The sequence below is a fragment of the Merops nubicus genome, unplaced genomic scaffold, assembly GCF_000691845.1.
Source record: "Merops nubicus isolate BGI_N331 unplaced genomic scaffold, ASM69184v1 scaffold29271, whole genome shotgun sequence".
Lineage (NCBI taxonomy): Eukaryota > Metazoa > Chordata > Aves > Coraciiformes > Meropidae > Merops > Merops nubicus.
In genome coordinates, this window is record NW_008589455.1 from 29,441 (window position 1) to 50,697 (window position 21,257).

Consider the following 21,257-nt stretch of genomic DNA (forward strand, 5'->3'; position numbering starts at 1 on the left):
GCCGTTTCAGAGCCAAGGATGTTTTGTGGATCCATGTTCCTCTCAGCCTGTGGGGTTTATCAGCTCCAAAGAGGGAAGTGTTCCCAGCTGAGGAGCTCAGGAACCCCCAGAAGATGTTTTTAGAGTCTTTTTTAATTTAAATCAGATGCACAGTGTCCTGTGGCTCTAATACAAGGTCCTTGCACCAGTGTTCTGTCACTGTTTGATGAGTAAGTGGGATTAGGAAGATGTGCTCATCATGTCCTATGTACCACATTTGTGGCACCTTTCTGTGTTCTTTCTGGGGCAGGTATGAACATTCAACTCCTTTGCAACCTGGATCAGAGAGACATCCACTGGGAAGCATCGTTGGTAAAAGTAGAGGAGGCTGTTCTGGGGCAGGGAGGAGGCAACGTTGTTCTTGGGACAAAGCTAGGCTCCAATGGGGTGTAATGAGTCTGTAGTTACAAAGATTATTTCTTTTCCATGCTTTTCAAGCCCTGGCAGTGTCACTTTCCTGGCAGCAAATCAAACACCAAGTTAGCTTACGTTAAGGAACTGAAGATGAAGTCCTAGATAAGCACTCGACTGTAAGAATGTCTTAAATTGAAACGTGCAGGGGGACACATGGAGGAGAGTATGTTTTAGCTCTCAACGCTGTCCAGACCTTGTGTCTGCAACCAGGGCTTCTGTTTCTCTCTGCTGGAGTACTGGTATCACCTGCCCCATGGCCTTCTAGGATGCATGATGTATGGGGAGGAGGGTATGGTGACAGCTGTTCTTCTCCAGGGTGATCTGTAGCCTCTTGGTGACTGTAGCGTCAGGGGATTGTGTGAACCAGGAGTGAGTGCTTTGGCAGATGATGGAGTAACCACGCCATAACCTACTTTGCAACCACCACTTTTCTCTGGGACAGTGATACCCATTGCTGCTGAGCTGGTGTGCTGGTGTGGGTGCTGAAGTGCAGACCTGGCTGCAGAGCAAGACACAGCATGGCAGCTGCAGGCTGCCCTCCCATTAATGTAAATATTCCCAAATAATGGCTCTTCCTGCCAGCTTCCCTCTCACCGTGTTTAATTTCTGACTAAGCTTTTGGTAAATGTTTTGCATAGGGTTCCTAGCTTATCTTAAATAGACCTGCTGCCACTATGACTAAAATCTAAACCAAGAGTTGACTTAGGGCTCAAGTGCCAGATGAACTTGCCAGTTGCTGACACACTGAATGGTCCTGTTGGATGTGCAGGCCCTGGCTACAAGCTGCAAGGACCAACTCTTGCAGCGGATTGGGGAGCACAGTTTTTTAGGTGTCTGAGAGCAGCCTGAAAAGTATCTGTAAAAGTTTCCTCTCTTGGGGGGCCAGATTCAGACCATGATTGATGTCTTTTCATACTTACACCTGTCTGAAATAGGTAGTTTGGTTAGATGTGTTCCTTAAGCCTTGCACCCGTTACCCCAAGTGGAGTCTGGCCCATGATCCTGCTAAAGTAAGCATTTCAAGGCATTGTTTATGGCTAGTATTTTGTCTTGGAGGGTTTTATATATGTCTGTATGTGCCTATGGGTGTACGTACTCATATATACATACGTTCTTGCTCAGGAACGTGGGTTTCAATCCTTTTAACTTGCAGAAAAAGTAAACTGGGAAGAAACTGGCAGTGAGTCGGAGCTGCCTGCCAAGCATCGCAGACCAGAGAAGTGGTAGAACATAAACACTTCGGAGTTTATCCTCGGGATTTATATCGTTTGGCTGCGGGGGGGTGGACTCTGGTGGAGCAGGGGGCTCGTCAGCCGCTGGCCGCTGGTCCCGCGGCGCCGAGCCCGGCACCTCTGCAGCTGCACTTCCACTCCCGGCAGCGTGCGAGCGAGAGGGTAGCGCGGGGTTGTCTGTCCCTTCCCTCCTGCACCACTGGCCCTGTGGAGTGCGTTTTGGGCGATGGGAGCAGAACAGGTCTGCTTTTCCCCTCCCCTGTGCTAAAGTAAAAGCAGACCTCCTTGATGCTTAATCAGATTTGAATGTGGGTTTTGGCGCAGCTTTAAAGAGACTGGCAGTGAATAGCTGGTTTTGATGCCATTTATTAAAAACCTCTGGTAGAATTTGTCTCGGAAAGCCTTTGTGAGAGCTGGCAAACACACAAGGGTTTGATGCAGTTAATGTATTTTAATCTTCACACACACACACCCCTTTTCTCCTTTTCTGTCGCTAATTGTAGGGCTCTCAGCTGTCTGCCGCCTTCTCCGGGGGGACAGGAGGCTCCACAGGGACCTCTGTACAAACATGGGCTTAATAAGGTTGCAGTGGTACAGAGAAAAGTGAGCATCCTCTTCAGGGAGCAGGGCTGGGACAGGCAGGGCAAGGCGCTGGATTCTGGGTACCATGCCAGGCTCTGACATAGCCACATGGGTGGCCCCAGCCATGGTAATTAACCTGCTGGTGCAACCTCATTCTCCTTGGGGGAACGAGGAGGATGAGTGGGGGAAACAGTGATGTCCCTTTTCCAGGCAGCTGGGCAAGTGCAGAGTGTTGGTGTCGAATCTCCTTGGCAGCTGACTTCTGGGAAGGGCTACTTGGACTTTCAGACTGAGGTTGATGAGTATCCAGTCTTTTCTCACTCACTATCTATTCCTTTCCTGGTACATTCCAGCTTTTGGACCCAGAGGACCTTCTGAACCTGTTTCATCCTCCTCACATGCATTTGGGACTTGTCAAGACTTTTTTTCACAGTTTATGTTCACAGGCACTGCAGCCCCTTACCCCATGGTGGGGGCTGTCAGGACCACCATAATGTTTGTATAAGCAATTTGGGCTGTTCCTGCAGCCTAACACAAGAGTTGCACTGACAGGTGGCAGCAGAACTTTGGGGAAAGCTGAAGAGCTCACTGAGGAGCAGCAGATACTGTGGAGCTCAAGGAGCAAATGGTTTCCATGCAGCCTGCGGCTCGGGCTGTGCACTGCTCCTGCTCCTCCTGCACGGAACTCCAGGGCTGTGGCTGTGCCCTGGAGCACTCTGCCTAGTTGAGGCACAAAAGCTGGGGTTGTGTTGCATTTCATTTGTGGTTTTTTTTGTCTACCTCATCAAAGAAAAGAAAACCTGGCTTTTTTTCTGCCAGTGCTCGCTCATGTGAGTTGCAAATTTAGCAAGAGGGAGGCATGGATGGAGATGACTTCCAGAAGAGAAACAGCCTGAGAGACTCTTAAACAAAAGGGAACTGAGCAACTTTGCTCTTCCCCTGCGGGATTGGCTGTAAAATAAACTCACCAACAAGTCCGGCTGCATGTGTGTGTTGTGTGGAAGTGTGTTCATACATGGGCTGGGTATTGCTGGGTGTAAGCCACCACGATGGCCTGCAGTCCTTGACATAGCAGTGCATGAGCAGCCTTGGCTGGCCATGACCTTCTTCCAGAGTTTGTATGGGTGGTCATGGCCAGAGGGAAGCTAATGTGGCCTTTCCCTTTTCTCCTTTCCCTCTCCAGGGTTCCACCTCAGCGGGACGGTAACAGAGCCGGCAACTGCAACAGAACCAGAGATGACCTACAAGGTGGCCATCAGCTTTGACCGCTGCAAAATCACCTCAGTGACATGTGGCTGTGGGAACAAGGACATTTTTTACTGTGCCCACGTTGTGGCGCTTTCACTGTATAGGATCCGCAAGCCGGACCAGGTCAAACTCCGTCTTCCCATCTCAGAGACCCTTTTCCAGATGAACAGGGACCAGCTCCAGAAGTTTGTTCAGTATTTGATCACCGCACACCACACCGAGGTGCTGCCCACTGCCCAGAAGTTGGCTGATGAGATCCTGTCGTCCAACTCGGAGATCAACCAAGTGCATGGTAATTCCTCCCTCCTCCCTGGGTGTCTCAGCACTGATTCATTCTGTGCCTTGGGGCTGGGATGGTAGCTTCGCACTGACGGTGGTGACCTTCAGTTTGCAGTGTTTGTCTGTTGCTGCACAGAGAGAGGTAGCAGTGTCAAACTGATGCTAATGCAGTATTTGGGCCATGGTGGCATTGGCCATGTGTGCCTGTTCTGCCCTCTGTTCTTCTTTAAGTGTTTCTCTGTCAAACACTGACTTCAACAGGCAAGAAAAGGCAGAACGGACAGACTGATGGTGCACAAGGCACAGCCCAGAGTAGGATGGAGAAGCCAAGGGTGGAGGAAGAGATCGTGTTTAGTCCCCAACATGGAAGAATGTGGTGCAGGGAGCCTGAGGAGCAGAAAGTGCAGTGGGAATGTGGCTCCTCCAGCATGTGGGGACACTGTCAGCCCAACCCTGCATGTTGCTAAGTCAGATGCAGTCAAGCCAGTGGGAGATTAAAGTTTTATCTCCATGGGTGTTAATTTACTCGTAATAAATGAACACCGCGGTTCTAACCCATTCACAAAGGCACTAGAGCTGTGTCCTGGGGCTTTGTGTTTGGAAGATGTTTTTGACTTCCTCCCATAAATAGCACTGACTGGGTGACAGTGCCCATTGCAGCCCTGCTCCTGTTGCCTGCTGGCCCAGGAGGTGGCCCAGACTCCCTGGGGAGTTGCCCTGGGGCTCCCTTCATCAGCCCAAGCCGGGCACTCTCACTGTGTCTTTCCAAGGAGCCAGGAGCTAAAGTTGCCCAGGGTCTACAACAGTGAGTCACTCTCCATCGTGCCTGTCCCACCAGCTGTGGAGTAGAGATAATAAACACTTATCTGCTATGGAAGGGTGTTGCAGGGATTAACACATGCCTGTTAAGTGCTTCGAAGATGAAAAGCCCCATATGCGGCCTAAAATAGGATCCAAAATGGTTGAATCCACATGTAGAGGTGAGGCCAGAGGCCCACCTCCACTGTAGATATTTTCCTCTCCTATCTGGTTGCTCCTGCTTCTACTCTGGGGAAGAGGCTTTTGTCTTCTCTGCTGGGCCTCATCTGCTGCTTGTGCAGTTGTGCTCTAAATTACTGGCTTTTCAGGACAGTTCCTCATTTTTTGGTATTAAAAAAGAATGAGGAGCTGTGGTACTGCAAGAATCTGGTGATGCCCATTCCCTCCCTATGCTGATCCACTGAAGCTGAGGTTGGGCAAGATCCCTTCTTGGCCATTGTTTGAGTTTGCTTTCTCCTAAGCAGACTGAAGAAAAGCTTTTAAGGCTCTGAATATTTATTGCTCTAGAGTCAGCAAAAGGCTGGTGATGGAGAATCTTACAAAGATACAGATGTTGGCTCCAGTTCAGTATCTGCCTCTTGTTTTCACAAGTGGTTTAAAAAAAACCACAAGGCAAAAATCCTCCATCCCTTCAGACTTGTGCAAATTCACACACTCCAGCATGTGATTTTGAGCTGACAGAGATGCGTTGACTTATGCAGCAGAAGGTGGCACCTATCTGACACCCATGTGGCTGCCTAGCCAGGGTCACAAGCAAGTAAACACGTCTGCAAACAGGAGAACAGCCTCGTCTCAGCCTGGGGTAGAATGCAGATCAGCCTTAGGATGATGAGATGATCTAAAGATGATCTAAAACTCGTGGATCTTGTGCCCTGTGAAAAGGAAGGCTCAAACAACCTTGTGTTCAAGTTCAGAGTGATGTCCAAGGCTTTGGCTCTTGATCCTGTACAGTGTTGCAAGCTTTGCTGGCCTTGCCCAGACGGTGAAGCACAGCCACAGTTGCAACTGCGTTGCACAGCTACTTGAGCCACAAGCCCAGAGTGAAAAAGGGGTGCAGACGTGAGGGACTGCCTATATGAGAGCAGTTTTGGAAGCTCCAGTTGAAATGGATCCATATTTTTCCCCCACATCGTGCCCATCCCAGCTGCAGTTCATGAATTCATAGAGGTTTGCTGATCCTGGGAATTTAACTTCTTCAGGGTGTGCTTTACACAGAGCTTTATGGGCTTATGTGTGCATTTCTTGGCTGCGTCTAGTTCAGGTTCTTGGGGTCACACCTTTGTTAGCCTTGGGGTTAAGCCAAGGTGGCTTTTGGCAGGCCAACCTCTCCAGCCCAAACAGTAACCCAGTATATGCACTGGACACCTGAGGTTATTACACCTTGGAGCAAGAGCAACCTCTCTAGAAATCCTTTCTTTTTTCCCCCCATTTCTTCTGAGGAGAGGTCTGTTGAGCTTCAGCATCAGGTCTTCCCCACCTGCCTCTGGTCACCCGAAGGACTGCTCCTTCTGTGTTGATGGAACATGGATGTGCATGGGAGGGAGGATCCAATTCTGCACTTCGAGAGCACTCTGAGCTAGCTGGGGAATGCTCTTTGTGCTAGGGTATTGTCCGGGTTTGCAAAATAAGGCTTTCGGGGCTGCTCCTTCTCCCCCTGCAGCTCCTGAACAGCAAAGAAAATTACAGGCTATTGTCTGACATTGCGCTGGTCTCAGCCGTCAGAGCTTTGTTCCTCGCAGGAGCCTGTAGCCGCGGGCTGTGCGCTGCATGCCGATCTTCCCGGCTGCCTTCCTAGAAGGAAATGCAAACTCTCCAGTAATGATGGAGTCTCGGAGCGCAGCCAAGGCGCTGCCGTGTTCTCGAAGGACTCGATCTGAGCAGAGAGCCTGGGTGTGCCTGTCGCTCTGCTCCCCACTTGACCTCTGCCTGCTCAAGTGGGTCACGTTTCTGCTCTCGTGGCTGGCTGCAAAGGGCAGCAGGCTCATAGCGAGAGCGTCTCACGTGTCTGACGCCTCCACGCTCGGCGTCTCAAGTGGCAGCTGGAGTGAGGAGACCAGGGTGGGGTTTGGTGCTGCTGTGTCCCCTCTCTTGAGCGCGTTCCTGCTTGGGGACAAAATCAGTGGCCTGACCGTCCGGGGCAGAGCAAGGCTGCACGGTTGTCATTGCTCCGGCAATGCGACTCGTGGCTGCTTGGCATTTCCTGGTGGGGTGGCTCCTGGGGGCAGCCAGGACCTGTGGCTGCAATGCTTGGATCTGATGTGTGGGCCTCCAATGGAGCGAGCAGCACCTTGAGCGGCCACCTGGGCACCCTGATCCCTCCATTCTGAGAGCATCAGCCCAGGGCTCGTGTTGGTTTGCTGTGGGGCCAACCTGACTTCAGGGAAATGCGAGCAAAGAAGGTGGCTCAGGGCCACCAGCCATGGTGGGTTGTGCTGGGGACAGCTGCAGCTTTGCCACTGGGGCTATCCCTGCTCTAACAGCATGAAACATGGGAAGAATGTGTCAAATACATCCTTTTGAGGTGCAAATGAGGAACAGAGAGTCGTTGTTTTGGTGCAGTAGAGTGTTGTGGAGAGGGCTAGGAGTTATCAGAGAGGGCAAGGCTGTGAAAAAGAGCTGAAATGGGAATTGTAGGTGGGGAGGGAGATTTCAGGGGGAAAAGCAAGCAGTGTGGAGGAGGGGGAACTGAGGAGGACCAAGGAGTCCTGACAGAATGAAAACCAGCAGCATGAGTTTCCTGCTCTTGCGGCGTGGATCCAACACCCAGCAGCAGTGAGTGTGCAGGGTTCAAGCCATGCAGCAGACTTGGGAAGTATCATTCATCTCGTCTTATGTTTTGGTTCACGCTTGTAGGAAGTGATCTGAATTTATGTTAAGAGGAAGACAGAATCAGTGTAGGGTGTACAGAAGAAAAGCTGTTGTATCAGACACATCCTTTGAGCCTGATTGGTCTGGGCTTTGGAGGCAAAGTCTTCCTGAGGTCAGAAGCAGTTTGTGGTCAAGAAAGGAGAAGAGGCTGATGGAAACCACTGCAGGACCAGAGACAGTGGTCATTAAAATCTTTAATTAGAAGCTTAAAGACAGGAGGGGCAGCTCTGAGGACTGACAGTGCCTGTGGGCCCAGAAGATTCGGGGCTTGGTGGTATCTTGCCTCATCGTGAAATCTTCCCCTTTCTTGGGTAAGGAGCAGGAGGTTTTGGCAGGCCTGGTGTTGGTAGCTCAGTAACTGGCCCTGCTCGAGTGACGCCTGGGTATGGCAGTGAGAATGCTGTCCTCAGCCCAGGAGACGTGGTCAGGGTGATCTGTCTGCCCCACAGAAACGCCAGTGAGTCACGCAGTATCTGTGGTGCTCAGCTGGTGCCATCAAAAGGCTTGGGATGATCTTCTGAGCCAGAAGTGGGAAAAGCTGTAAAACCTTCACTGTCTTGCAGTGCCAGGGACAGCTCCTTCTGAGGACAAGCCAGCGGAGAGTTGGTATGAATCACCAAGGGGCCTCTGTGATCCTGCAGGATCTCAGGAGCTTCCTTGGAGGAGAGGAGCTTCGGAAAACTCTTACTGGGAATGGTTCCTCAGACTTTGCCATGGGAAAACCAAATCTACTTATGCAAAAGCCATAAGGAGCCCTCTGCCTCATCTTTTCACTTGTATCCTGGATGTATCCTTGACCACCCTGAGCGCTTCCTTCAACTCCTAGGCTAATACTGTCCTTCGCCCATTGGCCCATCTTGCTCCCTTTACACAGCAAGTCAGCTGTCAAGCTGGCCATGCAGGAAGTCCCCGCCTGCTCGTCCTGTCACACTGAGCCATAGCTAAGGTTTGAGGAGTCCTCAGGTCATCTTTAACTTTGAGGTCATCTCATGACAGCATCTGGAGGGCAGCACTGGTAAATGTACTTGAAATTTTGCCTTCCTGTAGGGGAGGAGGAGAAGGTCATGTCTCCAGGGGATTCATGTTCCTGAGCTGATGTGAATTTTAGGGAAGATAACACACCTGAGTGCTGGAGAGGATGTCTCTGCTGGAGGCTCTTCCCACATGTCTTGCAGAACCGCTGGTGTTGCTGAATGACCCCAGAGCACGTGTGGTTCTTGACAGGTGGCTCCAAATATGACTAGACCCAATGCTGGTACCAGTTGGACCAGAGAGCTCCCAGCCACCGTGCTGGGAGCTGGTCCAGCCTCACTTGCCCCATCACTGTCAGATGGGTGTGAATCCTCAGACTGCCCTGGAGGCTCCGTCCGACCTGCCTCCCCTTGAAAACGAACCGGGAGCCTTGGCAGAGCTTGACTTCTTGCTTTGCTGCTATTTTTAATCCCTCGTTAGAGTTCATTTCAATTCCTTTCTGGTGCCTGGTTATTTTCTCTCCGAGGTTTTCTGCTGTTTGTTTATTTGTCCGTGTCCTCCCCACCCCCTGCCCCGAGCTGTTCCTTCGCGTCTGTTTTCTCTCTGGACGCAGGAGAGGCAGCCCGGAGGCATTCAGCAACACCACCGCGTGCAGTCATGAGATGGCCCTTGTGAACTGCTGCCATGACAGCCAGCGCTGCTCCGGGCGGCTGCGGCTTAGCCGGCTGGCAGAACCTCCCTGGCACTGCTGACCCCGGGGCCAGCGTGGCCAGACCCTGAGCCACTGGCGGGTGCTGGGCACAGTTGACCAAGACGACTGCGAGGGAGATGCTGGAGTGGCCACCCACATCCCTGGTTGCTTTTACCGTCAATTTATCAGCTCCAGGCACTGCTTAAAAATAGTAATTATCCATTTTTCTTTGTGTCACTGCTCCTGCTCTGGGTGAGATGCTCTGGGAGTACTTCCTGTGCCTCCCAGCTGACAGATCCCCCCCTTCTTGGGTTTAGGAGGTTGGCTTGGGGATGCACTGATGCCTTAGCATGACCCATGAGGTCCCACCACCTCCTTAGCCCTGGAAACCTGCTCCTTTCCAGTCCAGGAGTCCCTTTCATTTTCTTTGTGTTGGGCAGCTGATTCCTGAGCAAGGCGTGGAATTTTCCGTGCGTGGCTTGCCTCTGTTTCCTAATTTGTAGATTTTTTTCCAACCCTTGTTTCTCAGCCTTTGCATCCACCTGGAGAAGTGTCACTTGGTTATCAAACAGTTAACGCCGAGCCTGCAGCGAGGTGGGGGTTCTGCCTGGAGTGTGATGGATTGCATTTTTATCTCAGTCTCTACAACCGGTGCAAACGGGGCTGGTGAAACACTCTGTCCACTCAAGATGTGCAATGGTGTTTCCTTAAATCTGGATCCGGCAGGACCGAGACCCGGCACATCTGAAACAGGGCTCTTTGGAGCAGGAAGGCTGCTATATGAGAAATGTGTTACGCAGGCGCCGGGCTGTTTTACATGCCGTTCCCTGCTCCTTTGGAGCCGAGACATGGAATCACTCATCGGCTGCGTCACGGCATGCCGCTGCCGAAGCCCCCACAGTGCGAACATTGGCAGGGGGAAGTGGACAAATCCTGCCATTAATATTTAAACCCAGCACAAATTCCGTTGTTTGCTCTTAAATGTTTATCCAGCTCCCTGGCGTAATTGGGCAGCCCATTATCTGCCGGGGTTGCATTGCACGTGTGGGAATCTGCTATTACAACACTCTCTCTGAATCTTTTATAGCGGAGCAAAATACATTTACAAGCAAATTTGGGTTTTATTTGGCGGCATGGGAGGCACGTTACTAATTTGGCTGCGGCCCGAACCCTAACGTGCGAAGTGCTCAATGTGTTGCGTGGGAGGAGGAGGTTTTATTTAGCTGCGCGCTTCTTCCCTCGCTGCTTGGGCTTCCTGTTGCCAATGCTACGTGTGAGCAGCGAGTGCCGAGGTAGCCCTGGGAACCCCAGAAAAAGGCAGCCACTTCGTGCATCTTGCTTAGCCTTGTCTCTATCTTAATCTGTCACAGAGGCCTTGGTGGGGGACTAAGGATGAGCTGAGCTTAGGTGGGATGGGTCACCCCAGGCATCCATGCCTTCCTGGTCTCTGTGGATGCAGCTAGGTGACCCTACAGAGGCAGCTAATGTGACCTGGCTGGTCTGGATAGCTACAGCTTGGAGTGGCGGGTGAGACGGTGGAGAGGAAGATATTAAGAGCGGGAATGTCTGGGGTACCTTGGCGATGGTGCCGGATAAGCGCTAGTGGTAGACAGATTAGTCATCGGTTCCAGATAGGGGATAATCGTTGGCTTGTCTGCTCTTTATCTGAGAGATAAGGATGAGGCTGGGGGAGGGAAAAGCTAAGATGACTGGGATGGACTGTCCCTGGTGTGGTGGTCCCTCCTGGCTTATGGCAGGGCATGGCCACCAGTGGCAGGAGAGCGGGATCAGGGTACATGCAGGGCTGCAGGCAAAAGTCCTCGCGCTCATTCAAGGGCTGTGATTTTCTTTCTGCTGTTTCAGCTCCTGTCCCAATTACATGGCTGTGTTGCGAGGAATTATTCCACAGAAAGAGCAGCAGCATCCTGTCCCTTCAGCATGGTGCAGGCTGTGCCTCGAGCTTGCTGGAACTGCTTTTGGGCAGCGACTGTTAGCAGAAATTAAAGAAATTTTGTAAAGGACATTAAATACAAATAGCTCTATCTTAACGGGTCAAGAGCATTCTCAGCCTTTGCTGGAGGAGTAAAACCCCTCGGGTTGATGTCCTCTCGTTTACAAGCCGTGAAGAGACAGTTGCCCTGCTGAGCAGGCATCCTGGAGCTTGATTTCCATGAATTGCATTTGAGCTCCTGGTTCAGCAACCCCGAGCTGTTCTCTGCATGAAAGCAGTGTCTGCTCCCTAGCCAGATCCCAGTCGAGTTAGGAAGGCATTGTTAAGATTTAATTTGGAATGTGTCAGCTACAGCATCCCTTGGCTGTCGGTGCAGCACCATGCTCTTTTCACGCTGATCCCCTTCCTTGTTTGAGAGAGAGACAAGATGGGAGAAGGAGACCAAAGTAGCACAGAGCATCCTTCAAATGCACCAGTCCCTCCTTGGCATTGGTATCCCCATAGGAGTTTCTGTGGAGTGGGACCCAAAAGCAGGGAGCTGAAGAGCTGAGTTTCTTTCCCTTTTGCACTCCTGACTACTTGCTGGAGCTGTGCTGCTGTGTGCCCCATGAGCCTGGGAAGCTGGGGCATTGCTGGGAGGAGGTAGGGCAGTGCTTGTGGGGGAAAAGTGGGATTTGAAAGGAGCAAGACAAAAGGAGGTGGATCCAGACTGCTCTTTAAAGCACTTGTGGCTTTTTTTAATTCTAGAAGATGAGATCCGGTCTGTGAACACACGTGTGTGCCTGCCAAAGGCTATGCTCTGGTCATAGGTTGCTCTTTGAAGGGTTATTGTTCCTTTACTCTTTCCAGCAGAGGATATCTCCCAGGCAGGTACACTCATGCACAGGGACTTCTCCCTTGTCCTAAAACAATTGAGAGGCAAGGGTCTCTCACTTAAGCTGGCGCTCTGGAGCCCCTGTGCAGTGGTACCTCTGTTAGAGTGTTCCTAACATGGGGAAGAGCTCGTAGGAATTGGAGCTTTACTGATGCTTAGAGAAACCAGTGATGTGGAGGAGGAGGAGGAGCACCTCAGGCGATCCCTGGAGCCAGGGAGTGCTCCGGGCTCTGCAGCTGTACTGCCTGTACCCCGGGGACTTTGGAGGAGGCCAGGTCCCTGCTTTTCCTTAGCCTCACTTCACATGGGGCACAGGGGGAGAGGGGCTAGGTATTAGCCCTGTGGTCAGGTCCTTTCTGGCATCTGCTGCCACCACCGTGGAAAGAGAGCATGATGCTGCCAGCTGGGGTCACTGCTTGGGAACCTGGTTGGTTTTCCCTCACCTGAGCTGAAAAAACAGAGGTGGGTCCATATAAAATAGAGGTAGGTTCACCTCTTACTGATGAAACTTGCTGACCATGCTGCTGTAAACATAGTTGTCACTTTTCTTCTCCTTCCCTGTCCCTTCAGGTGCTCCCGATCCCACTGCTGGGGCCAGCATTGACGATGAGAACTGCTGGCACTTGGATGAGGAACAGGTCCGAGAGCAGGTGAAGCTGTTCCTATCTCAGGGAGGGTACTACGGTTCGGGGAAGCAGCTCAACTCCATGTTTGCCAAGGTGAGGAGGAGCCGGCTGCTCTCTCCCCTCTCTGCTCAGTGTGTCACGTAGCCGGCAGCTCGCCGGCCGCCCTGGCAAGGTGCCCGTCACAGCTGGGAATCTCTGCTCCAGTGCCTTCTCGCCCGGTCGCGGAGCAGGAGGTTGTAATCCAGGCTCTGGGTCAGGCCTGGGTTGTCTCACTTGCTCTCCTGGCAGGTCCCTTTCTCCCACGCACTGGGCTCACTGTGGTCCCTGTGTGAGAGAGGGCTTTCCCCTGTCTCCCCATCAACACGGTGGGAGGAAGGCCAACCCTGCAGAGCCTACCGAGACCATGGAGAGGTGGCACCAGCCTACAGGCTCTTCCCTTCCTTTGCAGAAGGGCCTTGTTGTTGTGTTCTTTATCTCTTGGTCCTCTTCACAGCCTAGGTTGTGGCTGCTGCTCAGCTGGACTCCAACTAGCCACGTCACAGCTATTGTGTGTGTGTTCTAATGTATTACTGTACCTCATACACACATATACATGTATATATTTACAGTCTTGACCCTGAGATTGAGGGAGCTGCGCATTGCCAGCTAAGTGACCTTGTCTAAAACACCTCTGAGTGACCGTGGCTTGTCTGTCCTTTCCAGGTCCGGGAGATGCTGCGCATGAGAGACTCCAACGGGGCCAGGATGCTGACGCTGATCACAGAGCAGTTCATGGCCGATCCTCGGCTCTCCCTCTGGAGGCAGCAGGGGACGGGCATAACAGAGAAGTGCCGGCAGCTCTGGGATGAGCTGGGTAAGGGTCACTGCCTTGCAGAGAGCAGCAGCAGGGTTGCCTGGGCTGCTGAGCCAGCAGACATTGTCCCAGAGGTCTTTGGGGCTCTCTTCTGGGGGTGGAGACCCCAAGACATGCCAGGAGCTACTCTGTCACCTGCTGGGGAAATTGTGGTGAGATAGCTGGATCAGGCCCAAACTTCACGGTTCAACGCCTTAAACCTGCCCCTGTCCTGCAAAGGGGCCAGGGATGATAGGTGTGCATCATGCGGAGGGTCCTGCCTGTACTTCAGCAGCCTGATGTTTAGTGGGCTGTCCTGAAGCCTTTGTGAGGGAGGACATGGGCTCTTGAGCCCTAGGGGCTGGACATAGCCTGGATATGGAAGTGCTGTTCCTGGAGGAACCACGATTCAGAGAGAGAAAGGCAAGTTTTCAAGTCTCAGCCTGTCTAACAGATCTCTGCCTGCTCTGGTGCACGTTTCCAGGACGAGGGGGACAGGATGGCCAATACAGAGCCTGGCTTTAAAGGAAATGCAGTTCTGGGTAATTCTAGCTAAGCATCTTAGACACCAGCTCAGCTGGCTGACACCATAATATCATTAGAATAAAACATTTAGATGACGTAGGCCAAGGGAGGTTGGTTGTGTGGTGGAGTTAACCTAGTAGTTCTGGACTCTCCTGGTCACCTGGGATCTTGGCTGAATGACTTGTGCCATAGTTTCATTTGTGAGTTTGAGCTTTTCTGCAGCCTGCTGGTAGGAGGTGCTGTGTAAGGGCCAGGGTTCATGGGCTGGGATGAAAGGGATATTGTAGAGCTCGAAGGAGGATGAGAGTTGTGCAGGGTCTGGAGCAGCTGAAGCTGCAGCTGGGATCACAGACCCTCCAACCGAGTGGCCAACAAATACAAACCTAGCTGTGAGACCAGAGAGCCTGGCCAAACTGCACAGACCAGGGCTGGGGCAGGGGTGGGATATCTTGCTGCTGTGTGAAGCGTTCTGGATGGAAATAAACACACTGGCTCTGGAGAGCTCATCTATGCCTACTTGCCAAGAAGATATTTCCAGGATTTTGGGATGGTGTGGCTAGGTGGCTGGATATGCAAAGATACTGGAGAGACAAATCCACCAAGCCAGAATTTCCACAAGGAAGAAAGCAAATACAGGTGAAACGTGGATGGGTGGGTGTCTGGGCAGGCCTGGACACAAAAAAAAATGAATTACAGATTATTTGGCCAGATTTCGAACCCACTGTCCAAGCTGAGAGCCCTTCGTGCCTTCCTGCACACACGGAGGGGGAGTGGTTGGGTTTCAGACCTGGCTTAACCATGCAAGGACCAGGTTTGTGCGTGTAGTTTTGCTTGGCAGAGTGGGAGGAGGTGGCAGCACGTTCCCATCAGCAGATGGCAAGGTGGCTGGGGGACATCAGGGCCCTACCAAGGCTGGATCAGCGTGACAGCAGATAAAGTGTGGTGCCAGCCAGTGTACGTCAGAGCAAGCGGCTCACCTGCCATAGGCACGTCACGTGGGAAGGTCTGGGCATCTCCATGCTGAAGAGAAACTCCTACAGAGGATATGGTGGTGGTACAAGAAGCGGCTTCAGGGTAGGATGGGTATGGACTATACTCGGAGCAGGGATTATTCCCCATCTTGCAGAAGCCTGCTGGATTTGGAGCTGGGCAGCATTTGCTATAGGAACAGAGCATCCCACTGAAGGAAGGGTAGAGTGACAGAGGGACCAGAGCTGCAGTGAGTTGGTGTTCACCAGTGATGAACATCAGCAATGTGGGAAGATGTCTCAAACCACCACTGGGTGGGTCATGGTAGCTGGGGCATGTGGAGTAGTGAAGGCACGTTGTCTGACTGCCTGTGGGCTGCAGATGCCAAAGCTGCCCAATGTTACCACTTCTGCCAAAGGGAAGGGTGAGGGGCCTGTTGCCAGCTGCCGTGGGAAGCCCCGGCACAGACTGCATCCCCCTGCCATGTAGAGGAGAAAAATAGGCCTCACAGAAATTATTTTGGGTACGTGTTTAATAATTAATCATTGATTTTAGTAAAGAATGCATCACAGGCTTGCATGGGATTGGAAGAAGATCAGCCTTAAAGAAGATTGTGGATTTATGCTGGGGAAAATGTAAAGGATTTTGCAGGATTTCAGAGTTTTAAAAAAAAAAAAAAAATTAAAATAAAAAGGGCATCGTTTGCTTGCGCGTGTGCTGCCAACTGAGCATCTATTGCCCCGTCTGCTGGGGAACCAAAGGAAGGACCTGTTGGATGGAGAGCTCTGCGGCGTGGGAGTATTTGCCCTGGCGTATTAGTACTTACGATTAAAGCCTAATTACAAAAAATAGACGAAAAACCAGCTGAAGTGCAGCCTGACCTTAATCTGCCTGGAGACGGGTTTATTTATCTCGGCCACTTGTTTACAGTGGGGAATTTCAGCAGATTAAGCTGGGGAGCGACCCTGTGGGAAACCAGAGAATTTCTTTGATGGTTTGGAAACTTGGGCGCGGGATCGGAGTTCCTGTCCTCTCTGGGGCCGGCAGCCGGGACTGCTGGGCTGGGAAGGCTCCAGCCCTCCCCGGCCCCTGCACCCAGCCCTCTCATCAAAAAGCATTTTTGTTTAGAGGCTTAGCTTAATCGTGATCTGCCGCTTTGTTCCCCGCTTAACCTCCTGCTATCGGAAAGTTCAGATGAAGGATTCTGCAGCATATGAACAGACACGGAGTCTGACCCAGCGTGGCGTTCCGGCTCAGGACAGGAGTCACTTGTGCTGTCAGCTGATGTCACTTGACCACAGGGCTCAGAAAACCTCCCTTTTCCATCTGCCAGATAACTGTTGTGGCTGAGACAGATGTGAATCCCTCTTGCCTCCTTGCTCCCACCTCCCCGCCATATCATCCCTTCTGCAGGAGAGGCCAGAGGCACAGCATTTTGGCAGGCAAAGGATGCCTTGGAGGGCTCTCAAAAATAGGCTGCAAAGTCATGAGGCTTCTGAGGATTGCATCTTAGCCGAGCTGTGGGAGCCAAAAAATCCAACGGGCATATCCTGTTCCAGGGGGTGGCAGAGCCGAAGCACCGAGCCTCCTTACTGCCCATCAGCCGAGCTGCTCTCTGCGCCTCAGGGCCGCGAGCCAAAATTCCCAGAGGCTGCTCTTTGCACAAGCAGCCCCGGAGCGGGCGAAGAGGGGCAGTGACAACAGGCAGGGAGCACTGGTGGGGAGGGGGTGCCCGAAACCAGCTGGAGCCACAGCTGCCTGAGGAGTTGCGGAGTTTTATGCCTTCAGAGTGGTAGTGGGCACATGCCCATTGCTCTGCTTAGGGATAGTAACCAGAGTGTTAAGGAAGACTCCTTTTCTGGAGCTGAGACCTGATTGTTTTCAGACACCATGTCCATGCAGCCTGCAGGAGCCTGGGAGAGAGAGAGTGACAGACCTGCTGTGGGAGGGGTGGGCTCCAAAAGCCCCATAGGAGATAGCTCTTAACTGCTGATGTTGCAGCTCAAAAGTCTTATTCTTCCCTGTTCATCAGAAAGGAGTTGGGGATTCAGTGGGGTTTCCTGGGAGCAGTGGAGCTGAAACATGGATGGAGCTGGACCAGGTGAGGGCTGCTTTGAGTATTTGCTGATCTTCAGTGCCTGCAGTTGCTTTCCTTGTGCTCATTCCTGGATGTGATGCTGCTGCATTGTAACGCCATGACGTCTCTCCTGCTGAGCCAAACCACTGTGAGGAGCTGGATGTGCACAGCCTCTATGCTTTATTGATGATTTGAACAAAACATGTCCGTAAGTCCCAACTCACAGAGGACAGGTCCCAGGAGATGCACCCCAAAAGCACCACTGAAGCTCAGCTGTAACCCAGAGGAATGGGGAGACATCATAGTGGAGCTGGAGTCAGAACGTGGCTGCTGAGCCTGGTTTTGCCTCACGCTGCCTGAAAAAGGGAGCAGCTGCTCCGTCTGCCTGAGTTGCCACCTGGCTTGGGGCTGTTTGCCCCGGCGGCGTGGCTGCGCAGCCCAGGAGCTGCCACACGAAGCAGCCGGCGAGGGAGGTGGTTTGCACACGTGGAGGAATCCCTTCGGCACACAGCGGTGCCGTGTCGGGTGATGTTGTCCTGCTGCTGGCTGTCACTCTGGGATGGGAACTTTGGCTCTAGGAGTGGTGGAGAGGTAGGGGAGAGCAGCTGGCTGGGCTTCTCGGTAGGTGCTCCAGGCCTCTGCTGGACCCATGGAAGAGACAGGGAAGGTGTTTCTGTCAGCATGCAGCCATCCCAACCCGTGGGGCAGACACGAGGGAGGGCACGTGCTGTATCCTGACAGCCTTGCAGGGAATTTTGGGCAGAAATGCAATTAGCTAAAGGAGAATTCATGGATTTTTATTTGTTTTTGGTTTGCTGTAGCCATTTTCAGAGCTGTGACTGACCCAGGAGAGTCAGCAAGGCTCAGTTAGCAGCACCAGCGTCAGCCCTGTCTTGTGAAATGATGAAACGGATCTTAATGATGACAGATGTCCTTGGGCCTGGTTTTGCCTCTCAAGCAGCAGACAGCATTGCCAGGCCTGTGAGGTCCCATGGTTGACCCAGAGGGTGTCAGCATGGACGTCCTACTGATGGACACCTCTGCTTGCGAGATCTGGAGGGCTTGCACATTGAATGGCTCTTGCCCGCAAGACATCAAGCCAAGCTCCAGATTCCTCTGCTGGTTCCTCTGCAGGCTGAGGTCTACTGAGGATTAAAAAAGAGAAAGAAAAAAAAAAGGGAAGAAAATACACCAAATCTCCTTTTTAAATAGTTGAATGCAAATGGCCTGAAGAACAATGGCAGATGAAATAGCATTTGGAGCGGGCTTTAAAGCACTTGGAACGTGGGTAGGATCAAAATCAGGTTAGTCTTTGGAGATACAGACTCTGCAGCTTGCCAGGGTGTTTTTAAGCATGCTTTTGATGTGTAGTTCAAACACTAGATTTGTCCTGGCAGACAGAAGCACTCACAAATTCATACACAGTCGCTCTATCCTTCCCTCCTCCTCACTGTCCCCCATCTCATGAGATTATAATTTAGCTTCATTACAGAGGAGTTTTACTTTTATTTAAAAGCTATCTAAATCCCCCTCCTGGGTCTGTGCATTATGCTGAAATGAGTTTATGAACGCCAATGAAACCTTGCAGGCTCTCGCCACGAGTGCGGCAGCAGAAGAGCTTTGCCCCATGGGTATGGTGGTGGTACCTCCTTGATTTCTTGGCTTTGTTTAGGGGCACTGTGGGTGTGCGTGGTGTTAAACCCGCACTGCAAGCTGGAAGAGAAATCCTGCTGGCTCCGGCAGCTGCGCAAGTGGGGCGAGATGGACGTCTGTCCCCTGGAAGATGGCAATTACGGTAACGAGCTTCCCAACATCACCAATGCGCTTACGCAGAGCTCCGGTCACAGCCAAGGTGAGTCAGGGCAGGGAGTGGAAATCCACCTGGTGGCCATAGGGCTTGGGTCCAGGTCAAAACTTGCCCCGAAGTTGAGAGACCACAGATCCCCTGCTGGTGATGTCTCTGGGAGTCACGGAATACAAAACATTTCTTCTTACAGTGTCTGGTTTTAGATACGCTTGGAAATGTTTGGCTCTTTGCTATGTGTTTGTTGAAGTCTCTGTATTTTAAGCATCAGATTAGAGGCCATTTTAAGGCGATTTGACCTTGGGAGAGTTTAGACCCCTAAAGTCTATGCAGGTTTGGTTATGGAATTTTGCAGAAAACCATCACCACTTGAACTGAAGCAGAGCTGATCTCTGAAGCCCTGGCTGTAATGTGAGAGTGGGGAGTTGAAGATGATGCAAAGCCCCTTTCCCAGCCCTTGAGCCTTGCTCTTGGGCTTTGATTCAGACAGTAGATAAGTCATTAGCCAGGAATGTTAAACGTGGTTCAAGTGCAGAGCAAAAATAGAGCACTGTAGTTATGGGGTTGTTCCTTTGCACTAAAATATTTTCTCAACCCCTGACAAAGCACTTCATCCCTTTAAATTTAAACACTTTCCCCCTTCCTTTTGCCAGAAGTAGACATTAATTGAAAGTTACTACTCTTACCGTCTGCCGCACTGGAATTGCTCTTTGGTATATTATGTGTGGCCAAGGTGGGAAGAGGAGAGAGAGAAGGCAGTTGTGCCGTTGAGGAAATTTCACTCTTCTAGGTGGGATTAGTCCATCGGCAGCGGTCCGGGAACGTGGCCGTCCTGCTACGGCCGGGACCGTGTGCCCCAGCTGCCTCCCCGTGCGCATCTTCGGGGCGAAGCTTAATTTAAACCTGGCCTTGCTCCATGTCCTGCGCCAGCCCTGGGACTCCCCTGTGGTGTTCCCAGCTCCGCCGAGGATTCGCTCTGGCATTTGGGGCAGGTTGTTGCAGCTGAGCAGTCACATTTTCTAAAGGCACAGGGAGTTTCTGAAGTGCGTGCCAGGGACGTTCCCTTGTCCCCATGCTCCTGCCTCTCTGAGCAGGGGACTGAAAGCAGCATGGACCCTGGAGTTAATGTTCGTGCACATGCAAATACTGCTGCAGGTCGTTTCCAGCCCCTTTTATTACTGAAAGAGGAACGGCTGATTCCTGAAACCCATCCTGGTGAAGTGAGCAGGCTTGGTTCTCTACATAGAACACCTGTTTAATTTCTCTCCACCTCAGGGTGCCTGCAGCATTCAGGCTAATTACTTGTTGCCGTCGTTTCCGGAGCATGTTTATCCAGCCTTCCTGGATCAGCTTTGAACAGTGTCTTTTGTTTTTCCCCTTTGAAGGCGTTTAACTTGGCCCATCTTGCAGGTTGCAGGGCCTAACATTGAGCATTCCATCCCCCCTGGGGCTTCCTGTTTCGCAACCTGCTGGTAGTGTTTGGCCTTCGTGATCTGTCATGGCTGGAGCAATAGCAGGAGTGGTCCAGACAGGCCTTCTGCTCTCAACAAACCATTTGTCTGATCTGCCTGGACGGAGTGAAAAGCTCTTCCAGTGTTCCGTAGCTTCAAAAATGTCAGTGAAGTTACAAGGCAGCTCTGAAGAGGAGCACAGACATCTGCCGCAGAGCAGTGGTGGGGTTTCAGATGATGCCATCTCTTCCCTTCAGCCCTCTCATACAGCTGGAAGGGGTTGATTCCCACCATTGCCCAGAGGCAGCATGCAGGTCCCTCCAGAGTTTTAGGGGCTGCTGATGTAAGCAGATGTGGTTCAGTGACATTGCTCTGCCCAGGGAGGTCATGTCTGGGGGCTGCTGCCCCACCAAGGCACTGATGGTTTTTCTCTCTGCAGACTCGCTGGCCAGGCCCAGACGAACCGTGTTCACCCGGGCGATCGAGGGCTGTGACCTCCACTGGCAGGACAGCCACCTGCAGCGCATCATTAGCAGTGACTTCTACGTGTCTCCCTCCTACCAGCGGGAGGGCGAGAGCCTCCTCTTCAACTCCCAGGGGCAGCCGCTGTGGCTCGGTGAGCATCCAACCAGCAGCCCCTTGCGTTGCCCGCGTGGGTAAGGTTGCTAGTGGAGAAGAGCCACCCAAGGTATAAAAGAAGCTTTGCTACTGTGGGTCCTTGAAATGTTTTGCATCCCAGATTGAAAGTGCCTCCCTGGCCCTTAGCATGAGGAGCAGGCTCAGCAGAAGAGCTTGATGCCCTCCCACACACCAGTGACAGTCCTCCCCACATCTTTACAGATGTTCCCCTTGGATCAGGCTTGTTTTATCATGTCACCCTGCCAGTCTTTGGCTGTCTCAGTGCAAGAAGGATTGGACACTTAAAAGTCTGGCTGGGGAGCACAGCTGTATCCTCTGGGGTTTTTTTTTTCCTTCCCTGCTCTCACCGTCTTTTTAGTCTTCAT

The 21,257-nt window shown here is 52.0% G+C and overlaps 1 protein-coding gene across 1 annotated transcript in view; it reads left to right on the forward strand.

Moving 5' to 3' along the window:
- Nucleotides 1–3,450: 3,450 nt before the first annotated feature.
- Nucleotides 3,451–21,257, forward strand: part of ZSWIM5 (zinc finger, SWIM-type containing 5) — a gene marked incomplete at its 5' end in the record, with an annotated part of 28,585 nt that continues 10,778 nt past the window's right edge. Inside the window, 5 exon segments of the mRNA XM_008949609.1 lie at nt 3,451–3,807; nt 12,540–12,688; nt 13,298–13,448; nt 18,671–18,850; nt 20,693–20,869. Coding sequence (XP_008947857.1) covers nt 3,451–3,807; nt 12,540–12,688; nt 13,298–13,448; nt 18,671–18,850; nt 20,693–20,869 — 1,014 coding nt within the window.